The 23,513-nt window shown below is 47.8% G+C and overlaps 1 protein-coding gene across 4 annotated transcripts in view; it reads right to left on the reverse strand.

Moving 5' to 3' along the window:
* The window catches only part of LOC126543030 (retinol dehydrogenase 11-like), a 139,184-nt gene that overhangs the window by 14,135 nt on the left and 101,536 nt on the right, over positions 1-23,513 (reverse strand). For 3 of the 4 annotated variants that reach the window (XM_050190178.3, XM_055077586.2, XM_050190177.3), the window contains one exon: positions 7,235-7,344. The exons of the other annotated variant lie outside the window; for it this stretch is intronic. In XM_050190178.3, the coding sequence (XP_050046135.1) occupies positions 7,235-7,344 (110 nt within the window). The remainder of the gene's footprint in view (positions 1-7,234; positions 7,345-23,513) is intronic. 4 annotated transcript variants of the gene reach the window in all.

The raw sequence follows: 23,513 nt of genomic DNA on the forward strand, positions 1-23,513 counted from the left end.
ACGCTTTTCATAAGCGACGTAAACATAGCCGAGTCAGTGCTCTTCACGACACCACGAGAGAAAGACAGAGTGAGCCCATTAATCTTTAAGTAATATTTAAGTTCATCTTGCTTTCACGCTGTCCAACCAGGACTTTCTCCGTTTTAATCACCTGCTCTTTGACCCTAGTCAGCTGTGCCTTGCTCTGTAGACCCAGCTGTTTGAGTAGATGTATTGGGATTTTATATAGTCCTGCTGCCACGTCACTGGAAACATATTTTTCAGCTTTTTGCCAGTAAAGGTTATCTACGCTAAATTTCGGTCAATCAGGCTTCTACATTGCTGGATCTGGTTGAGTCGGGACTACGCGTTCTCTCTCGCCGTCGCTCGTGTACCGCAGCGCGTCGTCTCTTTCGAGGACCGTATTCGTCCCTTATTTGAAAATTTTTAGTCGGAGCTCCGAGTGCCCTCACATGGTTCCAGAATATCTTTGGTGGGCCGATGTTTCTTTTGAGAATGTCATACATCCAACGTTAACGTGCACATTTCATGTTTTCTTGCACGAGTTCACTCGCCACCCTTTTTTTTTGCATCTACATAGTGCCTATTCTTCGTGTAATTCCATCTTTCTGGCTTCTCCTTGATCCATAGAGAACTGCTTAGCTGTTCTACCTTGCTTTATTTCATTGTTCCACCACTTGCGTGCTTCTTTTTCCTTTCCACTCCGACAATTCTTTAGCTGTGTTTGTCTTATCTCCTGCTGCATGACGTCTACCAGTTAGTTCCTTTTATTGCCGGACTGCAGTAGGAAGCGCCTTCATTTTCTTCTCTATGCTTTTTGCGATCTCATATATTTGCATTTCATTAATTCTTTAGCATTTTGTTGCTATTGGTTGCTGTCTTGCGTCGCTATATATTCCAAACTTTATTATACTTTCACGATCGCTACCCTGGCTATCTTTTCCATGTGCAGGCGCCGACAAAAGTGGTATACTCGCCGCAGATTGCTACTGCAGCGGCGTCACTCGGCATTTCGGCGAGCTGAAGCACGAAACATTGACACGAGTCAAGCGACATGCCTGCAGATAATAAAGGGCACCCATTGGCTGTCTCGATCCCAGACGCTGCCTGTTTGCCGTTGCTCCGGCTCCCGCTGCGTGGAGTATACCACTTTTGTCGGCGCCTGCACATCTATCGTCATTTGCTCAAGTCGTTCGTGCACCCTTTCTGAGACTAACTTTGGTTATGGGAATTCACCGAGGTTTTTTTTTTTTGTTTCCTTTCTTTTTCTTTTTTAACATAAATAGGAAATTAGGCAATAAAATAATATGAGCTTGGTGGCACCAGCCACCGCCCCGTTCCAAAGGGGACGCTCATAGCATCCATCCATCCTTCCCAGCCGACGCCGTCGCCACAGCGTCTCACAGTTTGTGCGCATGGCACGTGCTATGCTTGATTTCCTTTGCGAGAAAAATTGGCTGCGGCTTAGCTCAGATAACCCTGGATATGCAAAAACAAAAGCTCGGTTTACCCTGGTTAAGTCTTAGTTTAACTTGGTAAACCTTTGATTTAGCTGTAATTATTATAGTTAGGTATAGAATCATTGTTAAGCCACTGTGTGACGGCTGTGCCTAGGTCGGTGGCTAGACATGACTGGGATCAGGTTTGGCTAGACACGCATCGTTAGCCGGCGATATCCGCGTGGTGGTCAGACGCCGTTTGGCGACGACGGCTCAAAGGCTCCCGCGTAACGCTCAGAGACGACGGCCCGGCCTCGCTCGCATCCATGGTCGAGCTCGCACTGACTAGGCGAGCGTGGCGCTCCTCTTAGCAAAGGCGCGCAGCGAGTCACGTGGCCAGGCGGCGACCCAGCTAGGGTGGCTAGAAGGGGAGGTGTGAATACCGGCGGCACAAACGTGACCCCACAGCGCACCGATGCCGCAGGGCGGCGCTGTTGACCAAGGCGGGGTAAGCACGCAGCCGAAATGAGCGCCTCGCCAGCCTCGCGTCGGCTGCGTCTCTACCACTGAAGTGAAAGTGAGCCCGTTTCGGGTATCCCGCGCTTTCTGCGAGCGTCAAAGAATGAATCTTTATCATGAAAACAATGTTATGTCAGCCCAAATCATTACTCCTGTGAAATTTTACGGGCCCAGTTCGCACTGTATCGACATTCAAACGCGTTTTGTCTGTGCGCATTTCGTGAGCTGACTTTGGGTGTTAGGAGCTAGTGGGGGCTTCGAAATAATTTCGACCACTTCGGTTTCTTTAACGCGCACTGACATCATACGGCACACGGGCGCCTTGCATATCGCCTCCCTGAAGATGCGACCGTCGTCCTCGAGATCAGCAGTCAATCACCCTATGCGTGCCGTAAGACCTGTAAACTGCAGACATTACCTGATAAAGTCTGGACGTATTTACAAACCACTTTTTGTCTGCGCTTGCAGACCTGTAGCATGTCATTTTGACGCTCATATAAGGAATTTACTATGATTGCAGACAGTGAAGCAACAGATCTGGTCATGGAATCAAGTGAGCAAAAATTTACAACACACAAGGTTTCAGTGTTTTCCGTTTCCTCTCACTGCTCTGCTGATTGACACCTTTAGGCAAAAAGTGAATCCTTGTGAGGCAATAAAAACGTATAACTGAGGCTGTCAGGGTAGCAGAATGGTCTAGGCAACCAATCTTTGACATTTAACCAATTGACTGCAAAATCTCGGCCGCAGCTTCGGCATGCTAGCGTGTTACACTGAATTAAAAATTATGGGGTTATACGTGCCAAAACCACTTTCTGATTATGAGGCACGCCGTAGTGGAGGGCTCCGGAAATTTTGACCACCTGGGATTCTTTAACGTGCACCTAGATCTAAGTACACGGGTGTTTTCACATTTCGCCCCCATCGAAATGCGGCCGCCGTGGCCGGGATTCGATCCCACGACCGCGTGCTCAGCAGTCCAACACCATAGCCACTGAGCAACCACGGCGGGTGTTACACTGAATAAACGAGCGAGCTTGTTTTCAAGGGCAGTGTCCAGCTTATAGAACGATTCTGAGGGATATAAAAGGCCCTCAAGGTCCCACTCTTTGGATGCCTCTGGTGGAAGCTCTCTGGGGATATTGCCTTTATGGTGCTTCGCAGTCTTCACAGTGTGTGGGCAAAACACGCCTTCTCGCCACATAACCTGCAATGTAATAAACTAGCCGTGCGTCGCTGCGGTGCTCAATATAACTTTGGTGGTCCACAGCATCTCGCCCTCGAATGACGGAATGTCGGGAGGAACACTCCAAAACAGGCGACGAGACCAACTGGCAGCGGAGGGCGCAGGCCAGCGCGGGAGCACCACGCCGTAATACCACGCCGCGAGCAGCAGCGCCACGTTCCCCCTGGTGGCATCGGGGCGCAAGGGGGTCACGCGCGCCCGAAGGAAAGCGCCGCCGGTATTCACACCTCCCCTTCTAGCCACCCTAACCCAGCTGCGGTAAAATTTTAGGGGCTTTAAGCTGCGGAAAGCACATGCGCCAAGCCGGCGGCGGCGGCGGCGGCTAGCGCACGCGGTGGCGGAGCTCGGCGCGGCGAGTAACGTGATGCGTTGCCAAGGCTACGGCGCGGCTGCAGTCAAACGTAGATAAAATTGCTGGTGATGGCGAAACTCGGCTCGACTAGGTTAGTACAGCGTTCGCTTTAAAGTGCAGGTGCTAGGCTATGGAGGTCACGTGCTGGGCTGTTTATAATCATTACAATCGCCCATAGCCCGAAGGGAGCGTTTGGAGCTGGCGTCACAACAGCGGCCACGTATGCAGACGGAGCACGTTAAGCGCGAGCCAGAAAAGTGGCTCCAAAGCGCAAACTCAGCGTTGAGAACATCCAGACCCGAAAGAAACGCCGCGTGGAACAGGAACGTCTTCGCTACGCAAGAAAACGTGTTGCAGACCGCAAATGTATGTGAACAATGAATACATACAATTCCAATAATTCATTGAATTACACACAGCCCCATAATTCAATTAAACTTTTAACTCTTCTGCGACGATGCGATCTGCCATGTGAGACAACGATAATGCTCAACCCTCTCAGAGATTATGAACAATGACACCCAACAACACCTCAAGCAGACACGTCTCCTTGCGTTTTCCGTGCACTACGCAGACAAACAGCAGCGGCGCACGCATGGCAAGGTTTAACATCAACTCATCACGCTCGTATTGAACTAAATGCTGAAGAAATTACACATTTGCCGCCTTCAACACCGCTTATTATTCGCGCTTTCCAGATACGCTAGCGCCGCCGCGCGGATTTTTTCGGAAGCCGGGAGGGGGTGATGGATTTTCCGCTCACGCGGTTTCTGCAGCTGTGTTGGCTTTTTGGTAGTATTCGATATGGAAGAAAACAGTCGAAGAGCGAAGAACAACCGCATGTGGAGTGTGCCACAATGCACAAATCGTGCAGTATTGGGAAAAGTAAGCCTGCACCACTTTCTAAAAGAGTAAAAAAGAACGGAGGAAGTTGTGGGCGGTCAAGCTCCGCATCGGGAAGAAAATGAGCGAAGAAATCGTATGTAGGGAGCATTTCAACAAAGACGACTTCTTTTGGGGCTACCTTGAAGAGTGTGATTGACTGTTGCGCTGCTCTCAATGATTTCATTTTATTTTTGTTGCGAGCTGATTGTGAAACTTCGCCTTAAGGACGAGTTGAAGCCCTTACGAAAGCGGCTGAAAGACACGCCTTGTCTTCGCAAAAGATCACGCTGCGGTCCCAAAGAGCAACCGCAGCGGAGTTGGCCGAAGAAAGCCCTGCACAGATTCCCATGTAAATTTAAGTACGGAAGTGTCACCATTTATTCAATTTTCTGCCTGAATTCGCGCTGTTTCGGTAAATACTCTGCGACGGTGCCTGACGCTGCGTCCAAGCATTGCAAACTAGGTAACGTATTCCGCAACTGTTCTTAGTCGTTTTGCGTGGGAATGAAGCAGGCCGTCAGTGCACAAAGCATTCGCTTCTTTTTTTGGGGGGGGCCGTGACGAGAGGTGTGTGCCGATCGAAGGTCGTGCGCACGCGTTTCTGATTTTTTATTAGTTCTGTTTGGTCTTAAAGCATCTATGACAATATTGCACGAAACAAGGGCCAGCACTGCGTACCTAACGCGGTCATTGATGAAGACTGCGCATGCGAGTTTCCCTACAGCACGCAAAAGCGCTAATCGCACTGGAAACGGGGCGCGCTGGCACGCTCATCGTCCCGCTCATATATTGTGAATCGACACTACTGAAATGTTTCCGTGTCATCTGGCATTTTTAACAAGCATTCCGCAACTAAATTGGTGCATGGAGCCATGTATCTCGTCTTGAATGCACACAGTGGCAAGGGGGGTACTGCGCTTTGTTTACATCCGAGCGCTACCGATTAAGTGCTTGGTGTCAATTCTCGTACATAGCGTATAGATTACAAAACGTAACGAGAAATAGTGACTTTTACGGCGTCGGTTACATCGCAGACTTTAGCTGTTATAATATTCGGTGGGCCTCTTACGGCGCGATTGTCTGCAGGCAGAGTCGCTTTTACTCTCGTGTTCCACGCCATATTATATGGCCAGCGTTAAACTTCGCCTCTCCTTCGACATCGCATCTCTGCGTGTCCTTGGCAAGATCAAGGATCGCGCTTAGAGATACCAGAGGCCCGTAGGCCGCCTGCGTCTGCAGGTGCGCACGCTTTCGTATCGCCCGTATCACCTCTATCCTCGCCATATTGAAACGTTTTCCGCGCCACCTATAGGCGCTGGAAAGTGCGAATAGCCAAAGCCAACAGCATACGAAGCTTCGCTTACGTCGATTCCCACAGTGCCTGGGATCCGCATATTTTTTTGCAACAATACTCTAAGCGTCTCTTGCTCATGTCGACTGCTGACCGGTTGAGGCTTCCGTCCACTTAAGATCCAAGCGCTTGTGGAAGATGCACGTTACCTACGGGCATCACTGGGTCAGGCTCTTAGGTAACGGTAACGACGCAGTTCCATGTCGCGGCTACGTGGAGCGGTGTACCAAGCTTTCCCATAGAAGTGTCGAGACTGGAAAAACAATATGCGGATCCCACGCACTGTGGAAATCGATGTAGGCGAAGCTTTGTACGCTATTTGCTTTGAATAAACGAAAATTAGCGGTGATGTTGGCGGCGAATATCTAATTTCTTCAGTGTTTATTCATATAAGAGTGTTGAGCTGATGTTAATGGTTACCTTGCGTGCACCACTGCTCTTTGCGTAGTCCACAGAACACGCGAGAAGACGTGTTTGAGGCGTTGTTGTGTGTCATTGTTCATAGGATGAAATAAATAGGACTAAATAGATAAATATGACGGAACTAAACGGAACCTGATAGCGGGAGTGGCGCAAAGGAAGTGTGGAACCAAAGGAGAACCACGTCGAAATGCTGCCAAACATGCTCGACATGAGCCGGAATCTGAGCGTGAAGACGCACGTGTTGGCGCTTGAAGAGGAACAACGTCAAGACACAGCGCGATAGCAGGGCAGTGGCCAACACTTAAACTTGTGAATAAACGCTAAATTAGACATTAGTGTTTTGTTTACGAGACATTGTGCTGGGCTCTCGAGATACACGAATAAAGTATTTGGTGTGAATTTGCACTGCCATTGCAAAAGAACCGAACCAAACATAGGTTTCAGCCCTCTTTATACATCTAAAGGACGCTCCGCTGTATGTAGATTCCAGCAAAGTGCACTGGATCTTCCACAATTTCTATTAATATTTTTATTAATTCAAGTCCCAAGTAAAATAATAAAAAAACAGATCTTTCGGCAACCCCAATCACGCATACTTGCGTCGTGCACTCGAGACCATGTATACTTGAGAACCTCCAGCGTAGCCGGCTTCCCATAGAGCGCGTCCAGTGGTGGCCCTGGCTAACACTCCCAAGGTTACTTCTAGTAGTAACACATAAATAGCCAAGAAAGTGGATGGGGAAACGGCGCCGCGATAGCTCACTTAGAGCATCGCACGCGTAATGCGAAGACGTGGAATCATTCCCTACCTGCGGCAAGTTGTTTTTCCATTCACTCTCATTGCCGTTAATTTATAATTTATTTAATTCAATTAGTAAGTACAAGTAATTTCCCCTATGCTGTCCATTGGAAATGGTAGACTAACTATTTCGCCATTATGGGCAGAAAGGCACAATACTTAACAGGAGACACACCATTAGGAACCTTTGCCCCGTGAAAAACAATCAGGAGGCACTCACCTTGCCGTAGAAGTTTAGCAGCAAGTTGAATAGCCACGTCTGAATATCGCTGCTGCGAACAGCGATTTCCGAGCGCACGAAGCCAGGGTGACAGCAGTTTACTGTTACACCTGCGTCAGAGCAACCGGGAACAGTTTGTCACCGTGCACAAAGCTAGAAGGTAGTAGAATGAAGGCAGTGGGACATGACGGGAGAGAAAGGGCTTCACAGGAGCAGAAGAGGCAAGCGTTTGACTTCGTTGAGGGCAAAGAAACGGTGCGCAAACAGATGGGAACTTGAAGTGACCAATGGCGCTCTAGGCACACTGGATGCACAATACTAGTGTGTGGTGAGTTGCTGCTTCGTTTAGGGTCACTATAGAAAGACGGCACAAGTGGTAGGCTGGTATGACACATGTATTCCTTTCTCTCGACTTCATTCCTTTCTTATACGCTTGCCTGCCCGGTCGATTTCTCGTCTAGTGAAGTGGGCTAATTCCAGAGACGGCGTAATCAAAACTGGGTCTATCCTAGAGACTGTGTCAAACGCGGTCGCATGGGTCTCATGGGTAGCACCGTTGGCGCACTGTGGCACTGTGGTGTCGCATGCGCAGAAAGCGCGTGTAAGACTGAGCGTATCGAAAACCAGCATTGCGGCAGCATGCCTTTTGCGCCTGTGTCATTGGACAGAAGTGCCATCGCACGCCGAGCATCTTGCCTGGCCGGCACGCATTTCCTACGCTGCAAAACGCGTTACGGCTAAGCCAAACGAGAATAAAAAAGAATTATGCAAACTTAACGCACATGTAGGAATCTATATGATGCGAAGCGGTTAACTAAATGCTATGCAATCAAATGGGATGCGTATTTGTTATATATATATATATATATATAGTTTTTTTTTCAGAATTCAGCACGCAATTCAGCACTGTACTCTAAGGCTCGTCCACTGCAACGTGTAATGCCGTGCGATGTTTATTCACTACACCGCAAAGAAGCTGTGCCGAAACCCAAAATCAGGCGCATGCGCGATCTGAGACGTAGAGATGTCATGAGGACGAAGGGGGTGCATAATGTTTGTCAGACAAAGAATGGAGAGGTCGCACACCGAAGACAACAACGAGATCAGAGGCCACACATCCACATAAAGGTGAGAGGTGTATATGCACAACGAAGTACGATACATATGTAAACACAGTTATTTGAACAATTTTATACCCCGTGTGGCACAGCTGCACATGCACGTTCTGGCTGAATTGCCAAGAATGGGCACGTACACAGTGGCACATGCGAAATGGATGAGGTATGGGGTAGCCCATACTTCACCCATTTCAAATTATGGAAGTCAAAGAAGCAACTGAATATCATACGCTATTGCATTAAGAGGTGTCCGTGTGCTTTAGACACAGTTTTAGCCGACATCAGATGTGAAGATCTTATGTCGCGATACAATATGGTTTTAATTAAGTCGAACAGAGCTAAACTCACTGGAACCGCATTGTCGGCCCTCTCTGTCGTGCCTGTCATGTGAGAAACTGATGACCCAAGCCATAACCGCAGGAAGCTTATATAAAAAAAATTCAGCGACGATTACGATACTCCCTATGGCAAAATTTGAGCTTTATGCGTGTTTTCATTTCCCGATATATTGGCTGGCGCGGATAATCCGTCTCGAGCGGCACATTGCAAACGGAGCGAAGTGTGGCACGACCACTTCGCTAATCGGGAGATCGCGAGAGGCAGCGTGTGGGTTAGCGATTCAGAGCAGCCACCGCAGACAGACCCCGCTCATACAGCACTTTGTTCCCATATATGGCATCGGTGGACGCGCTCGACGCGTACCATCGGTGAGCAGACCACGGCGCTAAAACCCCTCAATCTCCCAAAGTAGCGCCATTCGCTTCCCTCTTCCTCCGCTCGGCGCGGCCCCGACGGTGGCGCCGCCGGTGCTGGGCCTGCCGTAGCAGACGACAGCTAACACGCTACGGGAGGAAATCCGCGGAAAAGCTTGTTCGAGCACTGCGAAGCAGGTTTTGCAATAGAGATCTTGCTTCGTCAGTCGGTAACTGGCCTTAAAAATGTCGTGTTGGAATTGTGGAAGAAATAGAGAAAATGACTATTATTCAAGGCTTATTTAAGGCATAAAGTGCGCGCACGTTGAGAGTTCGTGTAGCTGAAACACGACGCAAGCACGCGGTGTGCTCAAGCAGGTGCGTAATTACCAAACCTTCAGGTTTTAACAGCGTGAAAGTGTGTGTACGTGGTTTCGTAGCTTCATTTACGTACCTGCAGGATACTTTTGTTCGGCCGGCGCGTGAGAGATTCTGACTGTCTGCGGTAAGCAATGCCTGGCAACGGGGCTGCTTTTTTCATTGCGGGTTGCGTTGGTAATCATGACGATAGATTTTTTTTTTTACAAGTACTGCTCCAGGAGGGCACATGTACCGGCTAACGTAGGCCTCTGAAGAGCACGTGACATTACAATAAAGCAGGCGGCGCAGGGAGTCCTCGCATACAAAATTGGCTGTCCGCTATAGCGGACAGCCTATCTTGTACTCCCTTAGCATGCACAGGTTTCGGCGAGCCCTATCTAGCCCTGGTTCTAGCTTTGGTGCTCCCGTTGCAGCTTTGGTGCCCTGGAGGCGCCGTCAATAGTACGAAATAATGACACGTTGTTACAACTAGTAAATAAAATATATTGAAGAAATACAATCGCGAAGAGGCGCCAACTTCTAAAGCAGCGCTAGCACGCCCGCGCGAGAATTATGCAACGCCAACAAGGAATTTCCCGGCCCGCGTACGACTCTACGATCAAAGTGCACGTTAAACATCCCCTGGCGATCTAGATAAAGTTATCCGGAGCCATCCACTACGGCCTCCATCATAGCTTTAGTCGCTTCGGGACGTTAAAAACGTTAATCACCACAAACCAAATCAATACATGCAGGCGTACATTAGAAGGTAAAAGACTGCATCCACAAGTCATAGGGAGCCTTGCAAAAGCGTCGAGAATGTGCTGACTTCAGGTGGAGCTCAAAACACACCCAGAATAAAGTCGCTTCTATGTCACAGGCCAGCTGCAGATGCGTGCACTTTCACCGAAAGACGAAACAGCATGAAACAAAGATCACATTCGAAAAAAAAGGCAGCTTCAGCGCGCTAAAAACCACGCAGAACATGAACACATACACTTTTTCGAAGCGGAAGTTGTCAACTACGCTCAAAAGGAGAGGTTGTGAGGAGCCGTGCCACTTACTTCACGAAGCCGTGCGTTCTTTGCCACTTCCTCGAAGTCAACCCGCCCGATCCTGTGAATCTACACTTTTATTTTTGCGTTGCGCCCGCCGGATGGCAAAGCAAAAAGCTTTTTGCCCCCGCTGTGTCTGTTGCGGCAACCGTAGGCGCAGCAGCACGGCATCGCAATTAAGTTCTCGGCCCTAACACATTCTATTACGCTAACGCATTCTGTCAGTCCGCCTGCAGCACTTTCGTCGCGCAGGCCCAATAATGGAGGTCGGAGCGCGCTGGAAAGAAAAAATATAGAAAAGCGCGGCGCCTGCTCCGCTCTGGAAAATAAAAAGATACAAAAGCGCGGCGCCTGCTTCCACTTGAGACAGATTGGCCAATGGGGGAGCGGAGGAGGCTGGGGAGACAGGAGGCGTGGAGGAGGAAGCGCGAGGGTGAGCGGGGTGGCGGATAGATCTAAGAATGGCGCTACTTTTGAAAAATTGAGGGGCTTTACACGGCGCGCTACTCTGGCGCCATCTCGTAGCGATCGTCGCCACAGTGCCCGTCTTGCGCGGCACAACGCTTTCGTCTCGCACTTTCACCATACTCTCCCGCTCCCTCTCCGCAGCGGATTCATCCGCTTCCCTCCCCGCGTTCCCTTCGCTATCGCCGCATGTCATCCCGCCCCCCTGCACTCGGCATTTGCTCTTTCATTCTTCGCTGGGCTCCTTCGCTCGGTTACGCCGAGGGACGCCGACGCTAAACGCAGGAACTGGCACCTAGCTGCGCTCTCAAAAGCTTCGCTGTATACATTTCTGCAATGACAGAAAGACAGCTCCTTGCGCGTAGTGGGAAATAAAATACACTTGCGCGCCGTGTTCCTTTTTGCATAGAATTACATTATAACGTCTCAACAGAGTTTCGCTCAGCGTAGGTGCCAACAAGTACGCTGGATCTGTCGCCTTTGCTACCTTCCTATCGCTGCTAGATTATATTTATGACAAAACAGCGATTTTCTTATATTACGCGACAGCTTCAGTTGAGCCATCTAGATGAGATATTGACCAAACTAGTCATGCCAAGCCCCGGGCAGGGAAGCTAAAAAACCTCTGCTTTGAAAGAATTGAATTGGAAAATTAAATTCTGAGGTAATACGTGCCAACACCAAGATGCGATTATGGGGCAGGACATATAGTGGGGGCTTGCAATACCATGGTAGCGCATATAGACGAAGGCGCGAGAACGCGTACGAAAGACGCAGGCACGGAGCCATGTCTGTATCTTACGTGTGCCTCCTTGTGTCCTCGTCTATATGCGCTACCATCGCCTTCAATCATGCCATACCTACAATGCCGCATTGCAGGACTATAGTCGACTTCACTTCTTGTTCAACGGGCCCTTTCTTACACATTAGCGCCACATCTGTCTTCCGTGTGCCTTCTTGTGTCCTCGTCTGTATGCGCAACAATCGCACTCAAAGATGCCATAACTACAAGGCGGCATTGCAGCACTATAGTTGACTTCACTTCATGTTCAACGGGCCCTTTCTTTAACATTAGCGCCGTGTCTTTGCCTCTCGTGGGCCTTCTCGTGTCCTCGTCTATATGCGATACAACCACACTTAGAGATGCCATACCTGCAAGGCGGCATTGCAGCACTATAGTTGACTTCACTTCATGTTCAACGAGCCCTCTCTTACACATTAGCGCCGTAAAGATTGCCTTTCGTGTGCCTTCTCGTGTCCTAGTTTATATGCGATGCAATCGCACTCAAAGATGCCGTACCTACAAGTCGGCATCGCAGCACTGCAGTTGACTTCACTTCTTGTTCAACGGGTCCTTTCTTTCCCATTAGCGCCGTGTCTTTGCCTTTCGTGTGCCTTCTCGTGTCCTCGTCTATATGCGCTACAATCACACTCAAAGCTGCCGTACCTACAAGTCGGCGTTAAAGCACAGCAGTTGACTTCACTTCTTGTTCAACGGGTCCTTTCTTTCCCATTAGCGCCGTGTCTTTGCCTTTCGTGTGCCTTCTCGTGTCCTCGTCTATATGCACTACAATCGCACTCAAAGCTGCCGTACCTACAAGTCGGCATTGCAGCACTGCAGTTGACTTCACTTCTTGTTCAACGGGCCCTTTCTTTCCCATTAGCGCCGTATCAGTGCCTTTCGTGTGCCTTCTCGTGTCATCATCTATGCGCTACAATCGCACTCAAAGATGGCGTACCTAGAAGTCGGCATTGCAGCACTGTAATTGACTTCACTTCTTGTTCAACGAGCCCTCTCTTACACATCAGCGCCGTGTCTGTGTCTTTCGTGCGCCTTCTCGTGTCCTCGTCTATATGCGCTACAATCGCAATGAAAGATGGCATACCTACAAGGCCGCGTTGCAGCACTAGTTGACTTCACTTCTTGTTCTGGGGGTCGTTTCTTACCCATTAGCACCGTGTCTGTGTCTTTCGTGTGCCTTCTTTTGTCCTCATCTATTTGAGCTTCAATCGCATATACATAGATGCCATACATACATACATACATACATACATACATACATACATACATACATACATACATACATACATACATACATACATACATACATACATACATACATACATACATACATACATACATATACATAGATATACAAAGATGTCATACCTACAAGGCGGCATTGCGGCACTGTATAGTTGACTTCACTTCTTGTTCAACGGCACCTTTCTTATATATTAACGCCGTGTCTGTGGCTTTTTCTGCGGCCTAGAGTAATTGTGTAAAAACGCTAGTGGCACCTCGAACGAAAGTGTGGACAAGTCTGGCAACAGAGACGTGGTTGGTAACCCAGTTGCGATAGGAACCCCGCCACAAGTGCGCAACAACGATGCAAGGTTGCACGTACTACGTCACAGTATTCGACTGCTTTTGTGAGTGTGATTTATGCAGCGCTCTAGCTTAACTAGCGGAGGAGCTACGGACGTTTCACTGTTTGTTCTATTTCGTTGATTTCATAGTTATATTTATTGGTATATATTTCGAGAGGTAAATTTATCTTTGTTGTTGGTTTCAATGTGTGTTCATCGTCACCTTTTTGCCTTCATACTAACCGATCAAAGTTCTTCAGGGGCTGCGTTCTGCGTGAACGCAAAGGCTCGAGAACCAATCGCTACTTTGCTCACAGAACAACGATCCTTACTTTGTGTAATTGTCCAATTCTTTCCCTTTCGCGTGAAACTGGGCCTTTTTGTAGGCAAAGTACCCTGCACCGCTAAGCCATGCCTCAAGTTTTTGGCTATATCTTCTGTTCTGGCTGTGTTTTGTTGTATCACGGCGCTATAGAGCGAAAACAGGCATATTTTCTTTTACTTTTAGCTCTAGTGCGAACAGTTACAAAGTGCCATGCATTGTAAGAACCACATATGTAAAGAAAGTAATATATTAGTTTGTATTAAGTAAACGATAATAAAATATTCGTTACCGTCTAACCAATATTTTTTAGAGGGCGTCCTCAAGGAAACCTTACTTGCGACCCTGCTTTAAAGGTACACTAAAGCGAAACAATAAATCAGTTTAGACTAATAAAGCATTGTTTGAGAACTCTGGAGGCAGTCATTTGAAAATAATAGTTTGAGTATTAGATGAGAAACTGAAGGTCAAATATCAGTATTTGAATTTCGCGCTCAAACCCCGACGCTGGTACGTCAGTGCGACGTCAGGGATTCCAAAGTATGTTTTCGGATTTGGGCCACGTTGGCTGAGTAAATGTTCCCGAAACTTGCCATGTTTAATATTTGGTTCCTTTAGAACACAATGTAGTGAATCTGTACCGCTATATACTTAGGTAGGCCCTAGAAGACGCCATCAAAATCCATGACGTCACAGCGACCAGGTGCAGGAACTTCGATGAGGCGTCGCCACCCGTATTTCGTTCTTGCACTTTTTCTGGCTTACCAAGCGTCTTATCGTGGTAAGAGTGGTGTTTTTGGCGTCGTAGAAAGGTAATTTACTGATGCAGAAGAAATCAATTTTCTCTTTAGTTAGGTTATGTTAGGTTGCTTTATACATATATATACGAAGCTTATATGATTCGTCGTCGATATTCAAGCTTCGTCTTCCCATTGTCGTCATGTTGTCGTCTTATCATTGTCATAATGCAAGCATCGTCATCCTATCATTATCATGTCGTCGTTATCATAGCATCATCAATCTAGCTTCGTCATCCCATTGTCGTTATGCTGTCGTCATATCATCATTGTCCCACCGTCGTCGCACCTTTGCGTTCATTCCGTTGTGCTCATGCCAGAATTGCGTTGTCGTCGTACGATCGTAATCCTTTCATCGTGGTCGTTCCAGCGTGTTGCAGTAGTCTTTCCATTGTCGTCGGGCCGTTTTCATCATGCCGTTATCATAATTTTATCTATAATTACAGTCGTTGTGCCGTTGTAGTCGTTCCATCGTCGTCATTCCGTCATTCGTGATCTCTGCATTGTCTCGTAGTACGTAACGGTAAAGGCAGCAAGACTGGCAATGACGAAACTAGCGTTTGATTAGGCGAACCGGTGCCCTCAAAAGCAGGATACACTCAAAGACCGACGATAGCGGCGAACACAGTCGGCGATCGTCCAAAATCTGATCTGCCGGTCAAGCGGGTCGGCTTTTATGCATGAGTCATCGAAGGTTTCAGAGTTAACGCTGGTGCCCGCGTGTCTTCCAGAAAGTTCTACACCAGTCGCGTCGCACCTGCCATCAGGGGCTTTATTGTGGACATTCCGCTATTTTCTTCGAGGCGTGACGTAGACGCGACGCATACAAAATGGCACTGATGGCTTGTTTTGCTTTCGTAACTTGACGCAAACTTGACATTTTGCCTAAAAAAGTGAAATGAAGGCACCGAACCTAACGTTCTTCGTAAAGCAAAGCACTTTTTCTCCCGAGTAAAACATAAAGCAGCTATCCCAAAGCCTACGATAACTCCGTCGAAAACCCTTCTCGCTTCCACCGTCTGCTGCGTACAAGCCGCCGTCTGCTTCATTAGCTATCATACGTGTATGCGGGAAGCGTTTTTACGATTGCTAGTAGGTACAGCGGGTCGTGGCGCTTTTCACGGCGCTCGACGTTTCTGCGCAGGTGCGAGTAAGAGCGGGTGCGAGAGAGAAAGTCTGAGGGTCTTTGCTTCTTGAATATGTGAGTCTGCCTAAGCACAACAGAGGAGGCTTCTTAACGCGTGTTGTATGCGTTGTAGGCATACCGCCATTGCGGAGTGCGGTCCAGTTTGTTTACGCTCCGCCGCTGGCTACCCGCGCGGTGAGGCAGTGGGCACGGACGCCCCATTTGGTGATGGCTGTGTATGAAGGGGCAAGGCTCTGACTGGTGTTGTATAAGTCGCAGGTCGCTTTTTTAGTCGCGACGACAGATTGCATTTTTTACAAGCACTCCTCCAGGAGGGCACATGTAACCGGCAAACGGAGGCCTCAGTAGAGCACCTGAGGTCATTTTTGCTCAGCGGTGGTGGCGACGAAAACAGTCAGCTTGTGACTAACCCCTTTCGACTGGCTTTCCAAGTAGTTACATGCCCAAGTGTGGTTACCGATCGGCGCCTGCTGCCCCGTTCACTTCTACAACGCCACATCAAGAATCCGGGAACCCTATCAAGAATCGACAGCGCCCCCAACGTGACCTACGTCACCGAGACACTACTACAAAACGCGCTATCCAGACACCAGAGGACCATTTGCTCAACGGTGGTGGCGACGAAAACAGTCAGCTCGTGACTAACCCCTATCGACTGACTTTGCAGGTAGGTGTGCACTGTATCTACACCTCACTAAAATTGTCGTTGTCCGCCATTGCCACCACCGCTGTTGCAATAGCTTCCTGTTGGTGATCATTGTAGCTTCCTTTCAACGACCACTGTTACCGTGAGCCTTTGATTTTTGCTCTGTTATGTCCGAGTCCGACGGCTGCATAGTTTGTTTTGAGCCATTCCTAGATAGTGGCACATATCCAACCTGCTGAGAATGCAAATATAGCTATCACCTGAGAGCATGCTCGGGTGTGAGCAAGACGACCTTCAAAAAAGACAAGGCCGCAATGAAACCATGGAAATGCCAGACGTGCCTCGTTTTGGCGGCCCGAAGGGTACGTGGTAAAAAGAGCCACACAGGCGAGCATAAATTGGCCTACGAGAAAATATTTATTGAAAGTAATAAGAAGCTGGCCCAAATACCTGACATACAAAGCAAGGTAGATTCACTAATGGTATTAAAGAAGACAATGGAAAAATTGGAGCTGTCTGTTCAGCATTTGTCTGATCAATATGATTCGGTGCTTGCTGAAATGCAAAAGCAATCAACTGAAATAACCGCCCTTAAAAAAAGGGCCGATTCCTTCGGGACATCTAACACCAGCATGAACGTTCTTGAGTTGCAAAAGCAAGTCAGTGCCCTAGAGCAATACAGCAGGCGACAAAATATTGAAATCCATGGCTTACCTGTCACCCAGAATGAAAATTTGCTCGGGAAGCTGAATAATTTAGCAACTAAGCTTACCATTCCTGGATTGACTAACTCCGAAGTCGAAGTGTTCATAGATTGCCGCCAAAAGCTGCAAAAGTTCCTGTCGTGCTCGTCCGTTTCGCATCACGTGTCACACGTGATCAGTGGATGGCTAAGAAAGCCGAATTAAAAACCGCTTACTCTGGCGTGTATTTCCTTGACAATCTGACGCCTCAGAACAAGAAACTTCTCTGGCTAATGGAAGCAAAAGCTCAGGAGTATCATTAAAAGTACGCATGGTACAAAAATGGCAAGATTTTTGTGCGCAAGGTGCCTGGTGATCGAGCACTGCGCATTGACAGTGAAAGTGACCTTGATAAGATTCACCGAATGGCTTCTTTTCTTTTATCCTTTGCATTATTTCAATTGCTAGTGTTACTGCTATGGCTATCTGACATGAAGCCATATATCATGATGCTGAATCTTTTAAATCCCTTGTGCAGTGCCCCTTTTTTAAGAACGAGGACAGAACGTCGATTTTCCATTCAAACATACGCAGTCTTAGAAACAAACAACCTGATGTGCTGCTTGATCCATTAGATCATACGTTTCATTTTTTGGCATTGACTGAGACCTGCTACTCATGTGCGTTCGATGTAGTATTTTTCGAAGGATACAAACATAAAGGCGTGTATACACCGAATCGCAGGGGTGGTGGAGTGCCACTATATATCAAAGAAGATATATTATATGAGGTGGTTCCTGAATTTTCTTGTGTTTACGCACATTATGAATCTATTGCCGTTCATTGTGTAACAGCTCTGATTGCCTCAGTGTATCACCCCCCCCCCCCCCCCATCAGGGGATACTCAAGAATTTTTTGGATTTATAACTACGGTTTTTGAATATGCGTCCTTAATGAAGTTCAGTGTCTGACGGAAGCCCGTCTGGTCGGGACGAAACATGGTTAAAAGGTAAAAAAAAAAAAAAACCCGGGGCACTTCGCCAACCAAATAAGTATTTAAAAGAAATGAAGACGTTTCGGCTCCCACACGGGAGCCTTGTTCACAGGTAAAATAAGCAAAGGTGCTCGAGCAGCTCGCTTAAATAGTCTTGAACACGTGACGCAGGCAGCGCTCATACACTGACGGCAGATTGCCATCGCTCCTGTTCAGAGTGTGTGGCGTAGTCTGAATCATGAGCGACTCAAGATAAAGGCGTCGAGATAGCCCTTTTTCCCTGGAAAGGACACGTGCCTTCCCCCAGTCGATTGCGTGGCCGCTTGAAGCGGCATGCTCAGCCAAAGCACTGGATTTCACATTTTCTTTTTTGGCGTCATAATTGTGCTGTTTAAGACGCCTTTCAAGGTCACCAGTTTCGCCAATGTACACGTAGTCGCAATCCGCGCATGGGACAACGTACACAACACCTGGGAATTTCTCTTTTGGTAAGTTGTCCTTAACAGTGACGAGTGATTGCCGTAGTTTCTGTTTTGGAATGTGTGCCACTTGAACATTGTATGAACGCAGAATACAGCTTAGAGCTTCACTTGTGGACGGGATATATGGTATTCCGGCGCGCTTTTGATTAGAGGCAGCATAGCTAGGGTAACTGCGGACGTGCCATTTGACGTTCGACAGCATTCAAGAAAGAGCACGGGTAACCACAGGCTGATAGTTCGCGCCGTACCACGCTTACGTCGGCTGCGTAGTCTTCTTGTCTCATGCAGATTTTCTCCGCGCGTCGTAGAAGCGTCGAAACCATACATCATCCGACATAGCGCAAGGCAGCGCGCCGACCACTGCGAGGAGCCGAACTGTAGCCCCATTTATCCTCCTAGCGTGACGTCACACCAGCGAGCGCCCTCTCTCGGTAGCGCCGCAGCAGCGGCGCGCAAGGCTTTGTCTCCACCATCGATGCCGCGAGCTGGGGCCCCGTCTCTCGGTCTGGCGTGACGTCACACGGTCACGTGACGCGCAGCTGTGTAAGGAGGCGCCACAACCACCGATGGGCCGAAAGTGCGAGCAGTATTGCCAGGCCCCGTACACTCTCAAGTTCAACAAATGGACACAGAGGGCGAAAAATCGACCGCGCGGCGTTGCTAAAGAAACAGGCATAGTATGCCAATTAAAAAGGTTCCCCGTTCAGCGCATTATATCCCGCTAGAGACGCCGTAGTAAGCGCAATTTTAACCTACAAGCTTTTTTTAACAATAACCGAAGCGTTTTTATTACATCACAAAGAGTACAAAATTATCATTCCTAATTTATATTGTACTCTTTATTACCAACTTAGTTGCTTTTTGCCATTTTAAACGCAAAATAGTGCTAAGCATCATCGACCTCCCACGTGACCTCTAGCCTGGATTTAAAATTTTTACCGGTATATTCGCGTTCACGGCAGGTACGGATTCTTCGGTTCGTACATCAGTTGGTTATGCTGCGCTAAAACCAGTTTATTGCGCTTCGATATCTGCCGTTATTTAACTTGAGGTGTAAGCCCGAAAGGTAGGTTTCAGTCGTGAGCCATGTGGAACACGTCTGCATCGAAATGGGAGCCGGATCCTGCTGCGACTGGGGACAGCAATACCGGTGAGTCGTTTAACATTGCCGTTTCAATCGCTATATAATTTATTCGTCTCGTTAACTTACAGGCGGAGGCAAGTGAACGAACTAGATGCTGCATTACATATGGACGGTCAGGACCCTCCGTTGCTGTTTCCGAAATAAACTTTCAGTTGCGAGGCCATCATTATACACACATTCACGAAAGAGAAAGCGAAATCGGAACGCGCGTCAAATTTTTCATCTCGTTGTAGCTGTAGCCATGGGTGACTGAGTAGCCTTATCGTTATATCGTTTTTTTTGCCAGTCCGCCGGCAACTTCTTTCGTTCACAGGACCGAATAACCCTTTGATAAACGGAAGCTAATGTACTGAATTCAATGTATTAAACAGTTGCACGCATGATAATTCACCCATATTTCGTACCTGTTGGTTCCAAATGTTCTTACTGTTCAGTTTGGTTTACCTCAGGACATTTATTTTTGCAGTAGTGAAGCGGTGCATGACGTTCATGCAGAAAAAGAATGCATCATTTTTAATAGCTTCATGTCTTTCATCTATTTGCTTTTGAAACCAGCAACGTGATCTCTTCTAGTGTACAAACGAGCGCACAAAGGTTTTCATTTGTGATCTTAATAATACTTAAGCTGTTGAGATGCATTGTAGTTAGGCAGACATCAATTCTACGGAGAGTAACAATATTTATTTACCATGCTGCTTAAGCACCCAAGAACAAACAGTGTACATTTGCCATGTGTTGGGTGTGTTGGTAAATTGAAAGCATATTTAGCGCCAGCAAACAAGGACGTAAGGGAGACGACAACACAATGCGCTACATTTGCATGTGTTCATTTGCAGTGTACATTTGCATGTGTTCTGTAGTCACAAACCAGAACAATGTATATGTCGCACCTTTTTGCATTTTATATTGCAAAATTGCGCTTATTCAATTTCTGATGCGGTCAAAATTTCTGTTCCAGACATGCAGTAATGAGGACGGCACTAGTATAAAGCGACACACTCCATACACTAAACAGAAGCTGCTGCCGGCCACAACAGGGTCATTGTGTGGACTTTGGCTGCTACTACAAGGTAAACTACACCTGGTTCAGAAATAAATATGCTTGATATATGCTGTATTGGCTTGCTATTCTTGAGGTACATGTCATTTGTTTGTAGCAGATGATATGAATGTTTGTTCATGTTTGCAGTTCAGCATAATTGGTTCAAACATAAAAGAAAACGCTACATGAGTTTGGATAATCTCTGCTGTATCTCATGTGTCACTGTTCTGCCCCAACAGAGTATGTGCCAAGTACACCTTGATCATCACGGGAGTCCCCATCTACACCAATTGGAAGGGGATGGAGCCGAATTCGCAAGACCACGAACAAAGAAGCCATTGCAGAATTACTTGGATGCGATATTAAATCTACGGACGACTGTTTCAAGAGTGAAAAGAGCCTCTGCCATCATTCCACCAGCCCGGATATTGGCCGAGTCATCCAGGTGCCTCAACAACTAAAATTCTGCGTCTTCAGATGTACCTGCAACCTCTGAACAAGCACAGATGACGCTGGCCAAGAGTGTTCCGTCAGCTTGCCCTTCCTTAGTGAGCTTCCTGGCCTTGCCAATTCGTGCCAAGTACAATTTTGTTTCAATGAATGCAAGCTTTTTCGTTCCACATTTTTGTTAGAGATCATTCCTCTTCCTCATCCAAACATTAAAGGTCAACCAATTCTTTGCTCATATTTAATCCCAGTCACTGTCTAGAAGCAAACTTATCTGTAGCAGTATGTTCTAGTGTATGTTGCCACGTGCAATTCCTTTCCTGAAATAACTGATGCGGCATTGGCGTGTTTCTTGCATTAACCTGTACACTGTGTGCTATGTAGCATTTAACTTTTCTTAATGTTTTTGGCTTTCAGTGCTTGCAACGTAGAGTGGCTTCTTTCTTGAATGCAAGCTTTCTCATTCCCATATTGAGTTCCTAGTCTCATTCAGGATTGCTATTCTTGCTCGACAGCCTGTGTTTTTGTGCAAGCTACATTGAAGTGATTGATTGCAGAATCTGGTTTCGCTGCTGTCCGACTTGGTACTCGTCACCGTGTTACGTTCCTTGTATCTGGGAGCCTGGTCTGTTGCATTGGGAAACAGTCTCTCGAGGCAAGCACCTGCTCCTGCAGTCCGCACAGTGACATAGACTCCTAATTTACACGCACCGTGATTGGTGCTCCCCATTCCGTCGTTTTCTGCTGCTGCTGTGTGCAAATTTTGCTTGTGGCCTTTCAGAATTTGGCGTCAACGGAAACCTCATACATAATTACATGGTTCTAACTGTATGAAGTTGATATCCACATGTGTGGAAAGGCCTGAAAAAGTGGCTGCAAAATGGCGATGTCCACAAAACCGACCATGCCCATATTTAGAGAATGTGGGGCACCAAGTGTGAGTTACACACTAGTGGCATGCGAAAGAACAAAAAGAAACATGCAGGTTGGAAAGGCGGTAACGCTAAAATGCCGAGCACTCCATGTCGCTGTGTTGGCTGCAGCAGCATATGCTTGCATCACCCGATTGCTTCGCAATGCAAGTTGCTCATCTTCAACGGCGACTGTCGGTGCAAACACGTGGGACACGCTGCCCAATGTGCTTGCGCTGCTGGTTGTTGCTTGTTACCAGACTACCATGTGCGACGAAGGCAAGCACTATGCCTACAGTCGGACGGTTGAATGTGCCGCAAGCCACCCGTGTGGGTGTATGCTCACTGTTGTCATGTGGATCGTAGCCAATGTATAGATTGAGCATTATGTTAGAGTATGCTGAAGTGATTTGATTGCAGAGTCTTGTTTCAATGTTGTCCCACTTGGTCATGGTTGCAGTGTTACATTTCTCGGGTGTGGCGGCTTGGTCAGTTGCATTAGCCAACGGCCTCTCGAGGTAAGCACCTGCTCCTGCAGTCCGCACAGCGACACAAACTCCCTGTTTACATGTACTGCGATTGGTGCTCCCTGTTTGTTCTTTCCTGCTGCAGCCGTGGGTAAAGTGTGCTTGTGGCCTTCTTTGGCTGCGATTTGGCGTGAATGGAGACTATCATACATGATTACATGGTTTGAAGTGTATGATATCCACATGGGTGGAAAGGCCTTCAAAATGGTGATTCTCACAAAACGGACCATGTCCATATTGGTGGGGCACCAAGTGTTAGCGACACATTAGCGGCCACCGAAAGAAGAAAAAGAAATGTGCAGTAGGAAAGGAGGTAACGCTAGAATGCCGGGTAGTTCATGTCGCTGTGTTGGTTATGGCAGCAGGTGCCTGCGTCACCCGATTGATTCGCAGTGGAAGTTACGGCGACTGTCAATGCAAACAGATGGTGCACTGTCCAATCTGTTTGCGCTGCTGGTTGTCACTCGTTACTATACCGCCATGTGCGACGTAGGCAAGCACTGTGCCTGAAGTCGGATAGCTGAATGTGCTGTAAGCGACCTGTATTGCGTGAATGCCCACTGTTGTCATGTGGATCTTAGCCTAAGTACAGTGTATTGTCTGAACCTTATGCGGTGATTGAATGCAGAGTCTAATTTGATAATGGTCGCCGTGGTATATTTCTTCGATGTGGCGACCTGGTCATCTGCATGGGCAACAGTCACCCGAGGTAACCGTCTGCTCCTGCAGTCCACACAGCAACTCCCAATTTACATGAGCCGTATTTGGTGCTCTCCCCATTCGACCTTTCCTGCTGCAGCCGCGGGCAAATTATGCTTGTGGGCCTTCATCGGCCGTGATGTGGCCCATATTGAGAATGTGGGGCACCAAGTATGAGTTACACATTAGCGGCCCTGGAAAGAACAAAAAGAAACGTGCAGGTTGGAAAGGAGGTAACGCTAAATTTCTACTAGGCTATGTCGCTGTGTTGGTTGCGGCAGCAGATGCCTTGCGTCACCCGATTGCTTCGCAATGCAAGTTACGGCGACTGTCGATGCAAACAGGTGGTGCACTGCCCAATTTGCTTGTGCTACTTAT

The sequence above is a fragment of the Dermacentor andersoni genome, chromosome 2 (assembly GCF_023375885.2).
Source record: "Dermacentor andersoni chromosome 2, qqDerAnde1_hic_scaffold, whole genome shotgun sequence".
In the NCBI taxonomy this organism is placed as follows: Eukaryota; Metazoa; Arthropoda; class Arachnida; order Ixodida; family Ixodidae; genus Dermacentor; species Dermacentor andersoni.